The 19,905-nt window shown below is 38.8% G+C and overlaps 1 protein-coding gene across 1 annotated transcript in view; it reads right to left on the reverse strand.

Annotated features, from left to right (window-relative positions):
- Nucleotides 1-19,905, reverse strand: part of SMARCA2 (SWI/SNF related, matrix associated, actin dependent regulator of chromatin, subfamily a, member 2) — a 182,204-nt gene that overhangs the window by 71,002 nt on the left and 91,297 nt on the right. Inside the window, 4 exon segments of the mRNA XM_050761733.1 lie at nt 3,318-3,395; nt 6,871-7,098; nt 12,504-12,667; nt 18,775-18,941. Of these exon segments, the coding sequence (XP_050617690.1) occupies nt 3,318-3,395; nt 6,871-7,098; nt 12,504-12,667; nt 18,775-18,941 (637 nt within the window).

The raw sequence follows: 19,905 nt of genomic DNA on the forward strand, positions 1-19,905 counted from the left end.
AGTAGCTGGGACTACAGGCACCTGCCACCTCGCCCGACTACTTTTTTTTTTTTTTTTTTTTTGTATTTTTTCGTAGAGATGGGGTTTCACCATGTTAGCCAGGATGGTCTCCATCTCCTGACCTCGTGATCCGCCCGTCTCGGCCTCCCAAAGTGCTGGGATTACAGGCTTGAGCCACAGCGCCCAGCCTTAGAACCTGTTTTAAAATTAGTGGTCAAAGCCCTTTAAACTATGCTTCTTCCACATTTTTGGAAGTCATTACATTTCCAGAATCTGGTAGGCTTGGGAGACGGGTGAAGTCCCATTGGTTGATAAATGTGGGCACCCTGCTCTGTCATGTGCTATAATTAGCTCACGATGCTTAATCCTGTCTTCTAATGCTTTGGTATCAGAAATGGGATCCACCAAACCTTCCTAATTGGCACACAGAGGTTGCCTTGTTTACAGCAGTATCTAGAGAGGGGCTTCATGAGGCAACCTCCTAATAGTTATTAGATAGCTAGTAAGAAAAAAACTTTTTTGTTAATGTCCTATACTGAGATGACAAAATATTGCCATTTCAGTCTTTGGTTTTACTGCTACTACTATCTATGCCCAAAAATAGCCTTTGAGGTATGTTTAATCAATATATTTCTATAGGCATTATTATTACTAATATATTTGTCCACAATTGAGAAAATAAATCTTTTCTGACAGAAAAGGAAATTATGCACTTGTTTCTTTTTTCTTTTAGGAAAGGTAGATTCGATTAAATAAGATAAGCTTAAAGTCTTAATAACTGCATCTCTCCCTAGAGATTTCTACCCACAAAATACCAACATAGAATCTTAAGTCAACATTAAGGCAAAAGTCAAACTTACTATGTAGTTACTTTGTGAATAATTGGGCTTGAGATCTGATTATTAACCTTATACTTACAAGTACAATTAGTTTTAAAAGTGCTTTTTCCCTTTGTAGAGAACATAGCATCTACAAGCTTAATGTTTGTATGTTAGCAAAATGTTTCAGATACATATCTTGAGCTGCCAAAGATCTTTTTGGTAAAATTCCTAAGTAATTGGTATAAAAGATAACTTTTTCTGAAGTCACATTTTGAGAAGGAGAAAGCAAGACATGCTTTTTAAAAAAGGTTTTATTTTAAAGAAACTGTCTGCTTATCAAGCGTAAACCACAGCATCTATGATAAATCAAATAAGTTTGCATTAATTTTACAGAGAACTCATTCTTTTCTAATAAAGGATAAAGAGTTTAAATATTTAAAATCCATAGATTTATCCTAGCTCACATTCCATTCTTGTTTCTCACCAAACTTTTTAATCTGTAGCTGATACAGATTCAAATTTTATTTCCTGCCCCCAGGTAGAGATGCTAAGGAATAGTGAATTGGCCAAAGGCGGCCAGTGGATTAGAAGAAACTAAACCAAACCTAAAATCTATCTAATCCTCAAAATAGAAGCCAGCCTTTAAGAAACAAGCAGAAAATTCACAAAATCAAAGTGCCTACAAAAAGTGTTCCCTAGCCAGCCTCACCTGTGTTACAAGCCTGTTCTTTGAGTGGTAAAACAGTCCCAAGTTAAAAGAAGGCTGTGCCTTCCGAGACATTCAGATTGTTTCTGAGGTCTTCAATTTCTACAAATAGCCCAAAGTAAGGCAGAAAAGTACACTTACCCCCTTACTTCAGGGGTGCTGATGGAATTCTCCATTTCTGGGCCTAATCGAATTTGTATAATGGCAAGCAGCTTGTCCTCTCCAGTGTCTTGAGAGTATCTGAGGCGTTAGCAGTGCTGAATTATTGCTTAAGAGTGATCACCTGAGGGCCTCTTGCTTGGGTGTTCCCCAGTAACCTGCCTTTAATTAGTTCTTCAAGGAGAGAAAGGATGTCTATTTCTGATGTGTATCCTTAACCTCCCTAAATACAGAATATTGTCATCTTTGATTATGGTGACCAGTGTGAGTTAAGAAATTTAGATTTTATGAATGCCCTACATTGACCATGCTGTTAAGTCTTTCTCTTACTGCCATTCCTCTCTGAAATGGCTTTAGTTGGGAAGGGTGGTTCATTTCGGGGATGGACGGAGAAAGGGAAGTGCATATTCCAGTTTAGGAGTTATTCCCACAGCTACCTGCCTTTTTCTGAGAAAGAATTCCGTATTTTTTTTATTGTGGATCATTATATACAATCAATGTTCCCAGAAAAAAAGCCACACACACAAAACCCCAAAATAATATAAGCCTCTCCAAACAGCTGCAGTTCCCTTCTGTCTCGGCTAAAAAGGTGGAGACTGCAAACCCTGTGGATCATATTTGGCCCACAGTTGTGTTTTGTTTGGCATGCAGTGTTATATAATGACTTAAAAAGTTGAATTTCGTTGCAATGTTTTAAAATCTAGAAATCACATATAAAAGACTATACTTCCAGCTCCCCTTGAAAATTTGTCATTTCTGACGACACAGGTCTCACATTTCTACCTTGCAGCTCTGTGCTCCCATAGACAAAGCATCTCCAGTACACCTACCTCTGCCCACTTGCCTCACACATGCAAATTACTCATGTAAGATCTGATGGCACTCAAATTTGGGGCCTCTAACTTTAGGGTTCTGCAGCATTCATCCACCAAAGTTATGGTTTCTATTTCCTCCCTCTGTAATCAGTCTTTGATGAAGATAAAAATGATTGAAGATACTGGAGGGAAATCCAACTGGTTTTGATCCTTAAATGAAGGCTACACCTTTATGCACACCTTGAAGGTTCCCATTCATTCAAGCAGGCTCTCGTCAACAATTTGAAGAGGCACACCTGTGCTGTTTTAGCTGTTGTTGTCCACCTATCTCCCTAAGGAGCATGTTTGCTTTGATCCTATAAGGACATGGTAAGTTCCAATGCCTATAGGAGCCAGGTAGGCTTCCTGAATGACATTGGCCTGGGATTAGAAACGAACTGGGAGCAGGAGGGGGTTTGTGGTAAGCTGTAGACCACAAGGCCTGTCCAGAGAGTGCAGCTGCTACTCAGCCCTGGCCAACTGTTTCCACACAAAGATGTGGGCCTGGTACTGCCCGATCTCATTTTTCAAGAGAAGCCAGAAATCAGGATTCTTTTTTATGTTGGCAATGAATGGGAAATTTTAAAAAACGCTGCATGGGCCAAACAAAATATGTCTGCGGGCTAACTCCAGCCAGTTTGCAGCCTCTGAACTGAAGGAAAGGCATAGGCTTTACGAATGAAGTTCTGCCAGGCACGCAGGCTCCAGACATTCTACTTAACAGAAAAAAGGGCAGAGGAATAAAGCATTTGTTTTCATGATTTTCTGTAACATTACCATAAAAAGGTCAAATTCTTCTTCTCGTCGAGCAATCATTTGGTTCAGAGTCTCATCGTCCGGTACTTCATCTTCTTCCTGGGGTTAAAAACAGAGTGATTTAACAGGTTTTAGGAGAGAGCCTGGACAGCTGGGGCAAGGTACAAACAAGTAAGTGATCTGTCCTCCAGACCAGAGGGGTCCCATTTCTCAAGCCAGAAAGAAAAGGGAAGGGGTTGCTGGATTTAGTACTTGCCATTATTATTTTACGAGCTATTAAAACCATCTTCCCAGAGCAAAATCTGTTCAGGCTGGAAATGTGGTGCACTATAAGAAATATGAGTTCTCCTGGGTGTGTATCTTGATTCTGTTACTTTTAAAACAAGTTACTTCATGTCTCCCCGCTTCAGTGACCTCATTGGTCATATGGGTATGACATCTACTTCACAGGGGGATGTAAGATTTTAATAAGGAAATCCATATGAAAAAGTACCTGACATTAATTCTTTTAACTCCATTTACCTTATGCCAAATATAAATGCTTATTTTCAAATACTTACAAAAAATGTAAGTATGGGAAACCTTGTTACTAGGCACTAAGACGATAAAAACCACATATATGTGCCAAATATATAGCCTTTGAAGTGTGTTTAATATATTTCTTTGGGCATTATTATTGTTGATGATTGGAGCTATGGATGGGATAACTAAAAAGGTATCAGTAGCAAAAAAAAAAAAACCCTCAAAGTTATACTTAATTAAAATAATTTAAATGAAGCAGAGAAAACAATTACATATGGGCTAAAACTTTCATTTTATATTATGTCAAACAAAGATACATTATCTCTCTGCTAATTCCTCAGAAACCAACAGTTCTCAGGATTTTCAGCAATGTTATGGCATGACTTCCACACTTTCAAAAAATGATTCTAAAAGTTGGGCATATGCTATAGGACTTATCTTCCCAAATTATTTTTATAATATGCTGAGTGGGCTTGTTAAAAATCAAACGGGGAATTTCAGTGTATCAGCTGAGGGAAGAAAGGGGAAAACACAGAACTTCAAACATCCAATTTCACAAACTGTATGTTCAAAAAGAAGCAACTTGTTTTAGAGAAAGAGTATGAGTGTACTAGCGGCTCAAATGAGATGACTATGTCGGCTCCCAAGATAACGCCTTTCGCACTGCAGGAACTTAATAAGTGTTAGAAATGAATGCAATCCACTAAAGTAAAAAATCTACAATTCAAGATAATCATTATTTCTGAAAAACTTATTCTAGTTCACCTCCAGATTGATTACAGTCAATTTGTCTAAATATTACATTTCATCTGACAAGGACACAGACTAGCTGGGAGTGGGTTCAGACTTCACAGTACAAAATATCTGGTAATGTCTCTTCTGGTGAACAGATGTCCTGCTTTGCCTACTTTCTTCCTAGAACCACACATTACCCTCTCATCACCTGTACAATGAGGGGCTTAGATGACCGCATGCCCAAGATGAAAAGATTCTCTTGTAAAGTGGCAAGAAGCCTGCCCGTTTATGACCTTCATGGAAAACCAAATGGCTGGAAGTACACAATGCATCTTCCTGGGTTCTTTGTGCCCCAGCACTTCATGGTCACGTCAACCACGGTGATGCCAGCCTACGTTGTCCTGATCTTTCAGGACCAGAGCCTTTGACGGCAGTCTCTCGGTGTTTTCAAACATCTTTACATCAGGACACGGGCCCCCCTGAAAATGGTAACATTTGTCTGACACACTGGTAGCCAAGAAGGGACAGGGAGCCTCAGCAAGGCTGCTCACAGCTAGCCTTGCTGGCAGGACAACTGGGAGGGGAGTGCACTTCAGGCCCCACCTGGCAGCCCTCGGGCCCAGGAGAGATCAGCATCTCCCTGCAGCTTAGGAAGGCTGGAGAACTCCAGGCTTCCTTGATTCTCAACCAGATCAGGTACTATTTTCACAAGGCCTACACAAAACAAATAAGCAAAAATGTAGTGGAGATGACAGGCTGAGTGTCAGCTCTGCTCACATCTGCTTTGTCACAGTATAGATCATTCACCATATTGTTCTTTTGGAAATGTCCAAGTGTATAAACAACAACAACAAAAAATCACCTGACAATCTGACTCCATATCTGTATCAAATATTCAATTTCTAGAATCAGAAATTATAAACTGAGATACAAATTTTTCAAATGTGTGTGGATCGTGAGTGCATGTGCATATGTATTTTTCATCATTTTCATGAAACTCAGTGGATAGCTAATCAAAAATATAAGACCGACAAATTAGGAGGCATAATACAAAAGTGCTCTTCAATTTGCAAATGGGTTCATTTCAGGATTCCTTTAAATATCAAGCTCTACTTCACATTTAGATTCATTTCAGAATATATATATATATATATATATATATATATATATATGCAGTCAGTCTCTGGCTTAACAATGGTTGGACTTAGGATTTTTCAACTTTATGATGGTGCAGAAGGGATGCACATTCAGTACTCCACTAGACTTAAGATGGGGCCATGTCCTGATATTTTCAAATTATGATGGGTTTGTCGGGATATAACACTATTGTAAGTTGAGGAGTATTTGTTTATAAGACTTTTAAAAGACTCAGGTTCATAATTTACAGAAGACTGAAAAAATACATATCCCGTTTAAGGCAAAAATCAAATTATATCTAATATATGCAATTAAAACAGTATTCCACATGAATATGTAAGGTAAACTTACTCTTCAATTTATAAGTATGGGCACACACAAAAAATATGTTCATCCCCAGTCAGTTTTATGATAAGGACTGCTGCTGATATTCTGTAGTTTGCTACACTATATACATATGTTTAAAAATCTATTTCAAATCCATTTTGGAATGAATATTATAAAATTACTAACGCTGGCAATCTAAAAATAATACAAATGACAACCCAACATTCCCCTAATAAAAACCTAATCAATGCATTCTTCATACAACCCTGACAAATAAAGACTGTTTAACCAGTATTTTTCCCAACCTTCAGATAGCTCTTAAAGAAAAATTTGAAGTATAGGTTAAGGTCATGCTTTCCAAGAGCAAGTATAGCTAAATGGGCAGAAGATGGCTGTGAAGGTTTGTCCTACAAACACGTTGAAGCTCTGCGATCCCTGATCAAAAGGCGAAAGAGACGGAGGGCTCTGGAGGATGGGAGAAAGAGGCCCCCTTCCATTTATGTCTTGTCTCGTCCGGCTGATTTTGTCCCTAAAGTATCCTCTCTGCAGTTCTGCATCTGTCCTACAGAAGGCAGCACTGATGGTACAATAAAGCAGCTGGGTTTCCCACCCTGGAAAAAAGGAGGGAGCACCCACAGGCCAAGCCTTGAGGTTCCTCCAGCAATAGCTCTTAAGACACTCACTTTGGATAACTTTCAGAGGCTTTCTGTGGTTGGGATCTAAAACAGCAGTTTATTTATTCATTTTCATTAACACTAGCCCAGGAAGTTCTTTAAACAAAGGGATTATTCTTAGTCCTTCAGAGACAAAAGGCCACTGTTTGATTTCATAAACTTGGGGCTTTCTGTAATACCTCATTTTCCTCTTCATGCTCCAAGATGGCCTGCAAGAATGCCCTCCGCTCGTGGCTTGAAGACTTTTGGTCAAACATGCCTGCCTGGATTACTTTCTGATCCACGTTCAGCTTGTATTTTGCAGCCGCGAGGATCTTTTCCTCCACGCTGTTCACGGTACAGAGCCTCAGCACCCGGACCTCGTTCTGCTGCCCGATGCGGTGAGCTCGGTCTTGGGCCTGCAGATCCTGTTTCGGGGGAACAATACGCTATGAGGACTGAGATGCCTGGCATAGGAATCCCAAACCAGACCCCACCCCAGAGGGAAATATGGAAGGGTTATGTATTTCACCTTCACTAAAGCAAGATTTTGCTTACATTTTAAAAATACGCAAGCTACGTTTGGAAAAATTCAATGTCACTCCTAGTTGAAGAAACCTGGGTTTAAATTAACCAAGCCAACTGAAATAAATCTCGGGTTTTGAAATCCAGGTTATCATATTGTTTTTATCTGTCTCTAGGTTCCCCATCAGATTTAGTCCCTATCTAAAACAAAAAACAAGACACCAGTGTCCAATGTCAGAATTATGACTTACATATCACCTACAACTAACCTTAAGTTGTAAGAAACGCCTTTTCTTTGGTGTGATGTGTTGAAGATTATTTTAAAAATATCAGAGTTGTTGTACATTCAGGTATTATACATACATACATCTTACTACACACACACACATACACACACAGTGATTGCTCAGGTAGTCAATTTCCTAGAACCTAACCTTATCAAAGACTCAGTCTTCAATTTGGGAAATGAAAAGGATTGCTAGTTGGGTAGTCAACTGGTGAACTTTTGGGGACAGAAATTTGTCACTACCTATTAGAAGTGTTAAAACTGTCTACGTCTCTGACTCAGAAGTATCACTTCTGGAAATGTATCCTAAACAAATAATCATAGATATGCACAAAGATTTAGAAATAAGGATGTACCTTCTCAGAATAATTTGTTATCTCTAATGTTTTTTTTTTTTAAAAAAGAATTAAATATTCAACAATAATGAATTGGTTAAATAAATTATAGGATCCTACTATATGTACGTATCAACAAAGTATCATAAAAATTATATTGTAGGAGATTTAATGACACAAAGCTATAATAAGTGAAAACAAGTTAAAAAGAACTGTGTGCATTCTGATCTTACATGTGCAAATTTATCTATATCAAGAAAAAAGTAGGAGGACAAACACCAACATGCCAACAACATAAATCTCCAGGTGATAAGATTATAGGTGTTATTTCATTTTCTTCACTTTGCTTACATTTTGTTTTTTTCTGCTTCAAATGTTACTCATATATTAATAATAAGAAAAAAGCTTTAATGAAATCTTTAAATAAAAACCTTCATGAGTCCATGAAGCAGAGTTACCTAATTTTACAGCTACATAATAAAAACTTCTTGGCATATGGCTTTTATTCATTGTGGTCCAGGTGATGTTATCTGAGCTGATGCTAATTAGTTGTTTACACATGTCTCCCATTAGACTGTATAGATTTTTAGGGCAAAGGTCTGTTTTCTGTATCCCACAGCCCTGGCACCATAGTTTGTACAGAGCTGATGCTCAACAGCTGTAAACCCGTCTTCTTGACTAGACAAGTCTCCTGGTCACCTATTGTAGCACAAGAAGGCAGCAGGCAAAAGGTTGGAGATTCGTTTTTGCTGCAGGGACCTTTAAAATTAAGTAGCCAATTAGGCAAAAGCTTTTCCTCGGCAGATATCTGAATAAGTTAATATCAATATCATAGTGCTAAGCCATGAAAACAGCTGGGACCCATCTATATTAGATTATTTTCTAAAGAGAAGAATGTGAGATGGATCATTCAAATCCAAAGGGGACAAAAAACTCTAAAACACCCTAAAGTTCCTTTTTAAGCTTTTAGTTCAACCGTCCCTCTCAACCTATCTTCACCAGAACTGCTAACAGCAGTCAAGATGACAAGCTCTGGATCATCAGGCTTTTCACTATCTCCTGGAACAGAGGCCAACAAATAGTCTCTAAAGTGGGCGCACTAGTAAACATTCTAGGCTGTCTGGCCCAGAAGCAAAAATTGAACAACTGTTCTTACCAGAAGGCTGATATTCTTTTTTCCCACCATTTTCTAATTTATACTTTAAAAAGTGAAGACCATTCTTCACCTGCAGGGGTGCAAAAACAAGTGGCAGGTCAGACTGAGCCCGTGAGGAGTAGATGGCTGACCCTTGTCCAAGAAGATGCTGACAAAACCACAAAAATACTAATTGCAGGGGGCAGCAGAATATGAATAGAGTAGATGAGGAAGCAGAGCACATAGACAACATACGAACAAAGTAAGACATTACAGAATCCTTGGGAATTTGCTGCAATTAGTTTTGTTTGGTGGTGGTGGCAGTGATGTGTGTTTGTGTGTTTCAGATCACCCATCTAATTGGAAGGTCACGAAAGCTAATATTTCTAGGTGGAGAAGTGTAATGCAATGTGAGCTTGTGAGTCTCTGAGCTGACCTGTGGGGGGAAATATTGTGACAAAGAAGCGCTGTAATTATTGGATGGATTACTCAATATTTCTGAAATCTCAATTAGGTGGTCTGAAACTTCATCACACTGACTTAGGTCTGATAATACTCGAAGCTAAGAGCCTGATCTGAGAAGAGGGTCTGCAAGCTAAATGTGATTGACCATTCCGTAATAGCAACAGAGTTGCAGCTCCACGGGTAAAAAACACAAGCACCAACCCATGTTTCTAATCAACAGTTTGGAAATGAGAGTCTTGGCAACCTGTAGTGATTTTTTCGTTAATTCCACAATCCTGAGTTCTATTTTTGCTTCTAGGTAGGGTCCTCAATTAGCAACATTAAGGCCTCTATCTGTCAACCCATGTCAAATTAATCCCCTATTTTCACCAATGTGCCTTAATTTTGATTCAATATGATAATGCATACTTACAGAAAATTTTCTTCAATGCATGCCGAAATTAACCTGATAAAAACACCTCCACAGTTTTCATTTTGGGGGCTATGCAATCTATATGCAAGGGTGCAAGGTAGAAAGAGCTCAAACCCAGGATTCAAACTGAAACCTAAACAGACATGGGTGTGAATGATCCTGATGGGGCGCTCATGAGCAAGCTAACATTGACTGGTTTCCTTATGTATAAGATATTCTGAGGATTACTTGAGGTGAGGTATGCAAAGTGCCTAACAATATTTAGTAGAGTTCTGTACCTTTTAAATGAAAACTCAGATGGATCTTTATCACTCTAAAATCACTGATTCCTGAAAAAGAAAAATTTGACCAAACTAATGGTCATGTTCAGCGACAGATGAAAAATCTGGTCAGCTCAGTTTATTCAATCAGGTGGAAGCAAATCTACCTGTGGCAGCTAGAAATACTTGCAGAGGCCCAGTGTGAGGGACCTGTGGTAAATTCAACCAGAGAAAATCTGGGATCCTGTGTTTTGCTGCCGAAGCTTTAGTTCGCGTGTAGTTAAGAGGGAACTATTTCGTGTTACTGTAATTTACTTTGATTCTAGAACTCAAAGTTTTTAACAGAGCTAGAGAGAAAGAAAGAAAAAAAAATGAGAGTTGGGGTGGGGTAGAACATCATAAAGATGTTCCAGAGTTATTTTCCAGGTTAAATTAGCATTTCCTGGAACAGTGGCTTTTAGAATTTATACTGTGCCAGTGAAGGTAAACATCTAAGAGTCAGTGGAAATGCTTACCTCTGAAGACAGAAGACAAGCAAACTCTCCATTCACCTATAGATGGTCCTCAATACTTAGGTACCAGCGAGAAGGATAATCTAAACATCCAATCACATTGAGCACACCAGGAGGAGAGGAGTCAAAGAGTCACATCACATCTTCCTTCCTCCCTCTTAGATACCCAGCCTAGCTCAGTGCCTGCTGCATAACAGACACTCAATAAATGTTTACGGAAGAAATACTGAATCCAAAATGCCAAAAAGGAAAACTGCAGATCGCTCACATCAATATAAATTCTACCTGAGCGTTGGAATGAAACACTTCTATATATTTATAAAAATATGTAACCATATTTCCTGAAGACTTAGAACTAATATATTCTGTGCTGGTGGTTCCCAATCCTTTTCAAGATAAGAACATTTTAATAGTCGCCTTAATTTATTCACCTACAGAGAATGGTAAGTACACGCAGTGGCCCAGTGGTGGTGGTTTGGACCCACAGTTGAGTCTTTAAATCAGTGGTCCTCATCTGTATGAGAATCTATTTCAGAATCTCCTAGGAGCGCTCAAAGGAAGCAGCTAGCTCCACTGAATAAGAAAACTAGGGTGGGGTGGGAGGGAACAGAAAGAAAACAGGCATGTATATTTTTTAAAAGCTTCCTTAGAATCCTAATGTACCCCTGAACTCTATTTCCTGCCAAAACTGACGCTATATGGCATTGCCACTCAATCTTCGCAACCCAGTGAGATAGTGTGACTGTTGAGAAAGCCAGGGCTCAGTGAGGAGCCTAGGAAAAGCTGATGTAGAATTCACACTCCTATGTGAGAGTTGCCATTTTCTTTCTGCATTTTTTTGAGACACGGTCTTGCTTTGTCGCCCAGGCTGGAGGGCAGTGGTCCGATTACAGCTCACTACAGCCTCTGCCTCCCAGGATCAAGCAATCCTCCCACCTCAGCCTCCTGAGGAACTTGGGACTACAGGTATAAGTGCCACTGTGCCCAGCTAATTTTTGTATTTTTTTGTAGAGACAGGGTTTCACCATGTTGCCCAGGCTGGTCTCAAATTCCTGGACTGAAGCAATCCTCCTGCCTCGACCTCCCAAAGTCCTGGGATTACAGGCGTGAGCCACCACACCAGGTCTTCATTTTTACTGTTTTGAATTCAACATTTGCTCCAGTATGAATCAAAACTTGACCAATATCATCCTACCCAATATCCTACAGGCAGATGCCTCACCTCCCAGAGTAATTTAGAAAACCAGTGCCATAAGAGACCCACTCAATTGAAAAAAAAAAAAATCAAAGTACTGCTTTAATAGGATAGCCCTGAACTTACCTGGCTAAAAGAGCTTTACAACAATAAATGCTCATTAGAATATGTTTTGATGATGACTTTAAACAAAACACAAAATAAAAGGTTAACTACCATAATACTAACTGGCCTTGGGGAAGTTACTTACCCTGCCTAGGATTCAGTTTCCTTGACTGCAAAGATTCAAATAATATTAACTGTCTGACAGGGTTGTTGTGAAACTGAATGAAAAAATGCCCAAGAGGCTGACACAGATTCAGGGGCTCATAAATGATGGTTGCTATTGTTCTTATTGCTATGATTTTACAACATTTTTGATTTATCCTTCATTAAATATACTTTGTTCAATGGCAATCCCAAGAGATGGGATTAAAACTAAGCAGAAACTAAGTTTTTCTACCTCAAACTTCAGCTCTTCAAAGGCATATGTGGGACCTCGTATCTATGCTCTAAGGGAGATGAGAAAACAGCCAGAATTGGCTCCAAGAAAGCAGCGGCCCACTCGTCTAGATATTTGCTCTGTCCTGTAAATGTGAATAATGAAACTGATCATCTTTTAGCTGCTCTCCAGAGGGAGGCCTGGACACCTGAGTGGGACATACAGACCTGATGAGGATTCCAGTCGCTGTCAAAGATGACCACTGTATCAGCTGCCTGAAGATTTAAGCCCAGGCCACCAGCTCTGGTGCTCAGCAAGAAAATGAAATACTGGGATCCAGGTTCATTGAATTTCTTCAGCAAAGCAGCACGATCTTCAGACTTGGTGGTGCCTAAGGGGATCAGAAAAATTAATTTGCCAATTAACTCTTGTCTGAAAATGGCACAGAACGAGACAAAAAAGCTTGCTTCCTTCGAGAAATATACCCAGACTCCTCCTAACACTGATGAGGTAATTTCCAGGGCTTTGTACTTCTGGGAAAAAACTTTGAACATTTTGCAATTACAAAAAAAAGAGCTTAAACATTTCTGACGAGGCATCTTTGTAACTTTACACATTTTACAAAACCCTTACTTTCACCTAAAACAATGAAAACATTTTTTGGATTTATTTCTGTGATTTATAACAAATAATTTTAAGAACATACACACTTCTTCTCTCTCCCTCTCGCTCTCTCACACACACACGTGCACTTAAAACTGTAATAATGGCTTAAAGAAACTTTGCCAATAGGCATTAAAGCAAGGACTTTTTTATGCCAAGAAAATAGAAAAAAAAGGAAAGTTCTTTTCTACTGCTTTACCATTTCGATTGAAGTATGGTCCGTTTGGTAAAAACATAAATTATGAATGAATTTTTTTTTTTTGCAAATGGAATAATTTTATCCTTTTTAGCAAGACTTAAAGCCACAATAATCCCCCCCCCCAACAAAAAACAAGAAATCTCTTAGTCTGTTTCTCACGTTAACATCCCGCTCTGTTGAGTTCAAAGCATGCTAAATCAAAACCAACTAAACAGAGCAGCATGTTAAACACCTGGGTGTGGTTTGCCCCATGGGGTCTGAGGAGGCTCCAAAAGAGTGAATAAGCAGAGAGGACCAAACCTTAGAGTCTGGTGCTCACTTTTGGGCCATTCTTGCATTTCGGATGAGCCACTCAATTACATATTATGTATGTGTAATGTATTTACCCAGCCATTTCATGAAGTGCATTGTGGAAGGGGAGAGAAAGAAAAAAAAAACACCAGTATTCCATCTGAACATATTTCACCAGAAACACTTAGACGTTGAATTTTGAAAAAAGGCTTTAGGTTGTTGGGAAATATGTATGCATGTTACATGATAGTCCCTGACCGGCTGCTATTCAAATATTATTCTTACATGCTGTTCTTTTTTTAAGGATGAAAACATACGAGCAATTTATTTCAGAGGATTAAAACATTTAAGTGACTACAGCTAATGAATCAAGTTACTATGAGGGCCAAGTTCTCAAAATTGGGGACAATCTGTTTTTCACATTTAATAAAACTAACAAATGCCCTCCTGAGGAGGGAGAAGACAAATCACTTCCCTGCATACAGCAAACAAGGATTAGGAATGAGGGGTTTGGGGGCTTTCCTCATTTAATGGAGTCACATTCTTTAGACCCAATTTACTTTCTATGTTAGGTTTCCAGTTTAGTGAACTGGTGAGGCCCGACACAATCAGTTGTCTGAGTTTAGATTTTGGAGGAGGAGCACTAAACATGCTTTGATGAGTGAGCTTTCAAGTGTGGGGCTCTTTTTTCTTTTATTTTCAGAATTGGCTTTCTGAGATCATGGTGAACTATCTGTTCACGATGCTAATGGAAGATCTGTTCTGCCACGAAACCTCTATCATCTTTCCAGCTGCAAGAATTTTTTTTTAAATTACTCACATGGATTAATGGTTCACATATTTCTCCTCTGCCTTAAACTGAATGAAAAGCCACAGAAACCAAAAATTCCTTCTAAAATGGGGAAAGAAGAGATCATGGCATCTTTGTTTCTGACAACTGGGTACAAAAACTATACATCTATACTCTCAGGACAGAAGTTCAACCGTTTTTGATTAACTGAAAATGAACCAGCTGATAATCACATGGATTAATGGAACCAAACAGTTAATCTCATCAGGTCTGCCTGCCCTGCATGCTTTTGGTTTCTTGCTTTTTGTTATTTTTGTTTTCTCTTTTTCTGTGAAGCTGAAGGCTGCGGTAGCTGAAGGTCTTGATGCTGAATGCTCAAACTTGACCTTCACTGGCTGCTTTACAGATAACATGCATATGTCACCATGGCAATGGTTGTTACTTCAGTTGCTTTTCAGGAACTTTAGCCAGCTCTGTCCACTTCAAACTGGTTGACACCACTGACCCTTAAACTAGGCCTGAGCGCAAGTGCCCAAGAGATGGCCTTTTGATGTCGGAGAGCCAAGAACTCCACCATCATATCACACTAACACTGTCATTTTCTGCACGTATGTCCTCGGAAACGCCATGAACCCTGGCTATGCTTGTGTAGAATTAACCTGTGACTTCATTTTTCCCCACTGCCAATCACCTTTCCCTGTGCCTTACACCACCCCACTTCCTTACCCCGTAAATATCCCTAAGCCTTATCTTCAGGGACGTAGAGTTGAGGGCTGTTCTTCCATCTTTTTGCTTGGTTCCCTTGTGAATAAATCTTTTCTCCTTTGCAAAACCTGTGTCACAGTGATTGATTTACTGCACGTGGGCAGAACAGATGTGGATCTCGCCAGTAACATAAGATATAAATACAACCAATGCCTACTGGGATGAAATAACCTTACATGCAAAATAAAGCACTGAAAAACAAAAGGAATATCCAAATAAAATTATTTGGTCAAAGGAGTTTTCAGACCCTATACCAGATACCTCAAGCAAATAGGCCAACCATGTATCTGGTGTGTATTTAAACTGTATAGGCCAGGCACGGTGGCTCATGCCTGTAATCCCAGCACTTTGGGAAGCCAAGGTGGGTGGATTACCTGAGGTCAGGAGTTCAAGACCAGCCTGGCCAATATGATAAAACCCCATCCCTACTAAAAATACAAAAATTAGCTGGGCATGGTGGCACATATCTGTAATCCCAGCTACTCGGGAGGGTGGGGCACAAGAATCGCTTGAACCCAGGAAGTGGAGGTTGCAGTGAGCTGAGATGCACTCCAGCCTGGGTGACAGAGTGAGACTTCGTCTCAACAAAATAGAATAGAATAGAATAGAATAGAATAGAATAGAATAGAATAGAATAGAATAGAATAGAATAGAACAGAACAGAACAGAATAGAATAAACTGTATAAATAGCTGGGAACTTGACAAATTACAAAAAACAATAAAAAAGATTAAGTCATTTTTCATACAAAACAATGGCATTTCTCATCACAAGGTTTGGAATTTGCTAGAAAACCACTTCCGTCAAAGATTTCCAAGTCAAGATCTTTGCTGATCATGAGCAATCTTTTTAATATTGTTCAGGGAGATTCAAACGACCATGTAAGAGTCTATCTAAAGGCAGACACTCTTTGCAAGTGGCACAAGATTTAACGTGCTCAAAACTAACATCAGTTTCATGGTCTTTCAGACTTTGATACATAACCAATTATAAGAATACAATTAATAGGGCAAGTGTGTTGAAAATTACAGAATTTACCAGAAGGAACACACTGTCAGACTTTCATGATGACTAATTTTAACTTAGTTTCAGTGACTTTTAGAAAGTATTGTCTTCTGGGATAAAACAAGTGAGAGCACCACTTGCTCTCACTCAAAAATCATTTCCAGTAAAAACAAAAACTATAATGGAGTATTAGCTAAATTTATTCATGCAACCATAATCTTTGCAGAAAATTTCTGCTTAGCTCTTGTCAAGTGATTTTTTTTCCCCTAAAGTCAAAATCTGAGACATCAAATTCAGCAGTGAAAATCTGAAGTCATTTTAATAATTGGGTGGTGGGATGGGGGACAGAAGGGGGTTCAGCTGGAAGTGTGTGTACTAACTTATCTGTGTGTATACTGATTGTTTGTCCATTAGTTCTGTCCACCCTTAAAAGGAATGGCTGCTCTTTCTTACGGAAATATGCCTTTTCAATTCCATCTGTAACATGTTAGGCAATTTGCTTGTCTGTCTCCTTCCACCTAATGCTAAGGACTCTGAGAGCAGGAACAGTGAATAGTTCATCCATCCTGTATCTCTAGTGCATGGTGGTTTGCAATTACTCAACTGAAAATTTTAAATAAGTTCAAAATCATTCTTAAAATGTTGTAGCTAGAGAAGCAGCCTGTATTTTCAGAGATGGGGTACACCTCTCTGGATCTGCTAAAACTGAGCTAATCTGGAATCAAAGAGATCCAAGTTAGAACCTGGTCTCACCATATACCTTTGTTTTCTCATCTATTAAATGGGCATCATAATGGCACACTGGTTGACAGGGATAATAGTAGCTTATTTATTGAGAAAATCAAATTAATAACGCACATGAAATGCTTGGCCCAGAGTCCCACACAGAGTAGGTGTTCCATACATGTTAACTGTTGTGACTATTATTATTAATAACAAAAGGACAGCAGCCAACAAATGATTAAAGAGAACCTCTCAGGCTGACAAGAAAACACGAAAGCAATTTGTTTCCAGGAATTCACTCTTACCAGTCTGATAGATGCAAATATTCCAAAGGAGCAGTCCTCAGAGACCTGAGATTGGAAATGAAATGCCACAAAGTAGCAAGTGATAGTTATGCAGGACACCTGTGTGGGGCTGTCAGTTCAGGGGAAAATAGAGCCCCACAGCCCCTCACTTGAGCAGCAGGTAAAGGACAGTTTATCTCTTGAAGGAAGAGTGCTGAATTTTCCCCTCTTTCCAGAGGCAGGGATCCAGTCAAAGAAGAAGAGACAATAAAGGAAATTTGCCAACAGAGAAAAACTGTGCCTAATAGGACTGTATTTGTGAACTCAGAATTCACATTTACTTAACCATTCATTGGTTAAGTAATTTGGAGGGGAGAGGTAAAGGGGTTTAAATAATCAATTTTCACGCCTGTAATCCCAGCACTTTGGGAGGCCAAGGCAGGTGGATCACTTGAGGTCAGGAGTTCGAGACCAGCCTGGGCAACATGGTGAAACCCCATCTCTACTAACAATACACACAAAAAAATTAGCCGGGCATGGTGGCACATGCCTGTAATCCCAGCTACTCAGGAGGCTGAGGCAGGAGAATCACCTGAACCCGGGTGGCAGAGGTTGCAGTAAGCTGAGATCATGCTACTGGATTTCAGCCTGGGTGACAGAGTGAGACTCTGTCTCAATAAAAACAATAAAATAAAATAAAATAAAAATAATCAAGTTTGCCAAATGGTATAATTAATTTGAAAATTAATTAATAATACCCTAAGAGGCAGACCATAAAGAGAATTCATCTAAAACCTTAAGTCAGAGAACATACAGCAAGTCTAAGTTTGGTTTATATCCAATTACATTCAATTAAGGGCAAAAGGGAAACAAAATGTTGGATTGAAAATAAAGTCTTTTAATGAAACATAAACCTTAAATTTCCCATTTAACAACAGTAATACTGCATTAGATAAATACCGGTATTAGTAGTATCCTCTTTTCTACCCAGGGATTAAATAGCATCCTGACTGTAAATTAACTTCTATTCCTACTTACCACTCTTTGAATGCCATATTTACACCCTGCCATTGTGTATAAATGCTGATACTTTCAACCTCTAATATATTATAGCTGATAGCCAAATCGTAAAATAATTTAGGGATTATCCCTAAAATCATATTTTCTTCCACTAATATTTTTTCTTACTAATTTTTAGGACATGGTATTTAAATTTCACTCTTAAAACCAGGCAAGTATTTTACATAGCTTGCAAAATCCAGGAAACAATGAAATCACGTCTCTTAATAACATAATATGTGGATATGTCTTATTTAGAAAGAGAGGCGCTTTAATGGTAAATATAATCTTAACTGAATGATTGTATTGTTACAAAGAAAAGTGACATAGCCTTTATCCCCTTAAAATATGCCTTTAACTGAAAAAGTTAAAGGTGTGTCAACATATTCTATATGTTTGGCACATAGGTAACAATCAATTTTAAGAGCAAGGAAGATTTCAAAATTTTAGTTTAGTTTGATTTTATTTTATTTAGATACTCATAAGTGACTCTAAACTCATTTGTGTTGGTTTATATGTGAGCTATGCAGCTGCACAAATGAGGTCAGCTTATTTAAAGCTTAAGGATGCAAAAAATTGCTATCTAGAAAAACTGCACCCGATGCTGCTAGTCAATTCTTCAATTTTACCCCTTCTTTTTGGCTGAGAATGGATCTAAGTGCCCATTATCCCTTCATTTTCAGTAGTATGGCTTCTGAGCCTAATGCCTTATGCACTTACCATCAAGGCGTAGGTAAAGGAAGTTCCGAAAAGCAAAATAATCCTCCATGATGGTCATGAGAGATGTCATCTGGCAGAAAAGCAGCACTCGGTGATTAGTCGCTCTCAATTTTGGCAGAATACGATCAAGTAGCTCAAACTTTCCTGAGGCCCGATACAGTTCAGCCCTGAACCCAAAAAATGCAAAACAAGAAGACAGTATTACTTCTGTCTTCTTGAAAAATCCAGCATTGCTTTGTTTTTCATATAATCCTTTGTACACAGTAAACATTCAATAAGTGACTGTGAAATGAATGAATGAATGAATATGAACTCCAAAGCAATGAGAATATTTAGCAGAAAAGGAAAATATATTCATATAAAACCCATCAAAAGTGCATTGCATATACTAGGTATGATTACAGGTTCTAGAAAGAAAAGGAACCACTTTCATGTTCTTAATACTTTCACAGTCTTTCTCTCAACTTATTCTTTCTCCTTGCCCTCTCTCTTTCTCTCTCTCTCACACACACACACGCGTGTGCGTGAATATATGCCATGTTTCTGTAAATCCCTCCTTATTAATTATACACATTTTTAAATTGTTAATTCAGGGCACTTAAGATTCATTTAAATACTTATTGATCACCTACTATGTACCAAGCACAGTGCTAGCCATGTATATAATAATAAGCAAAATACAGTCTCATTTTACTAAATGGATAATTACAAATTGTAATAAATACGATAAAAATAACAAGTTCCAATGAGAAAACCCACAGCAACATGTGATGCCTTCTTTAGATCAGAGCAGTTTGGCAACCTTTGGCCCCAGTCTGCTGTCTGTTTTTATAAATAAAAACAGACACAGCCACACTCACGCCTCTCTGTTTTCTGGCTGCTTTCACGCTACAGAGGCTGTGCTGAGCAGGTGTGGCAGACACTTTATGGCCCACAAAGCTGAGAATATTTACAATCTGGCTCTTTACAGAAAAAGTTTGCCAACCACTGGTTTACAGTGTCGGAGGTGACCTCCCTGAAGAGATAACATTTTAGCTACAACCTGAAATAATGAGTAAAAAGGCATCCAGGTGAAGAATGGGGGCACTGGGGTGGAGAGGAGGAGATTCCAGGGCGAGGAAAGAGCATGCA

This window comes from Macaca thibetana, chromosome 15 (assembly GCF_024542745.1).
Source record: "Macaca thibetana thibetana isolate TM-01 chromosome 15, ASM2454274v1, whole genome shotgun sequence".
Lineage (NCBI taxonomy): Eukaryota > Metazoa > Chordata > Mammalia > Primates > Cercopithecidae > Macaca > Macaca thibetana.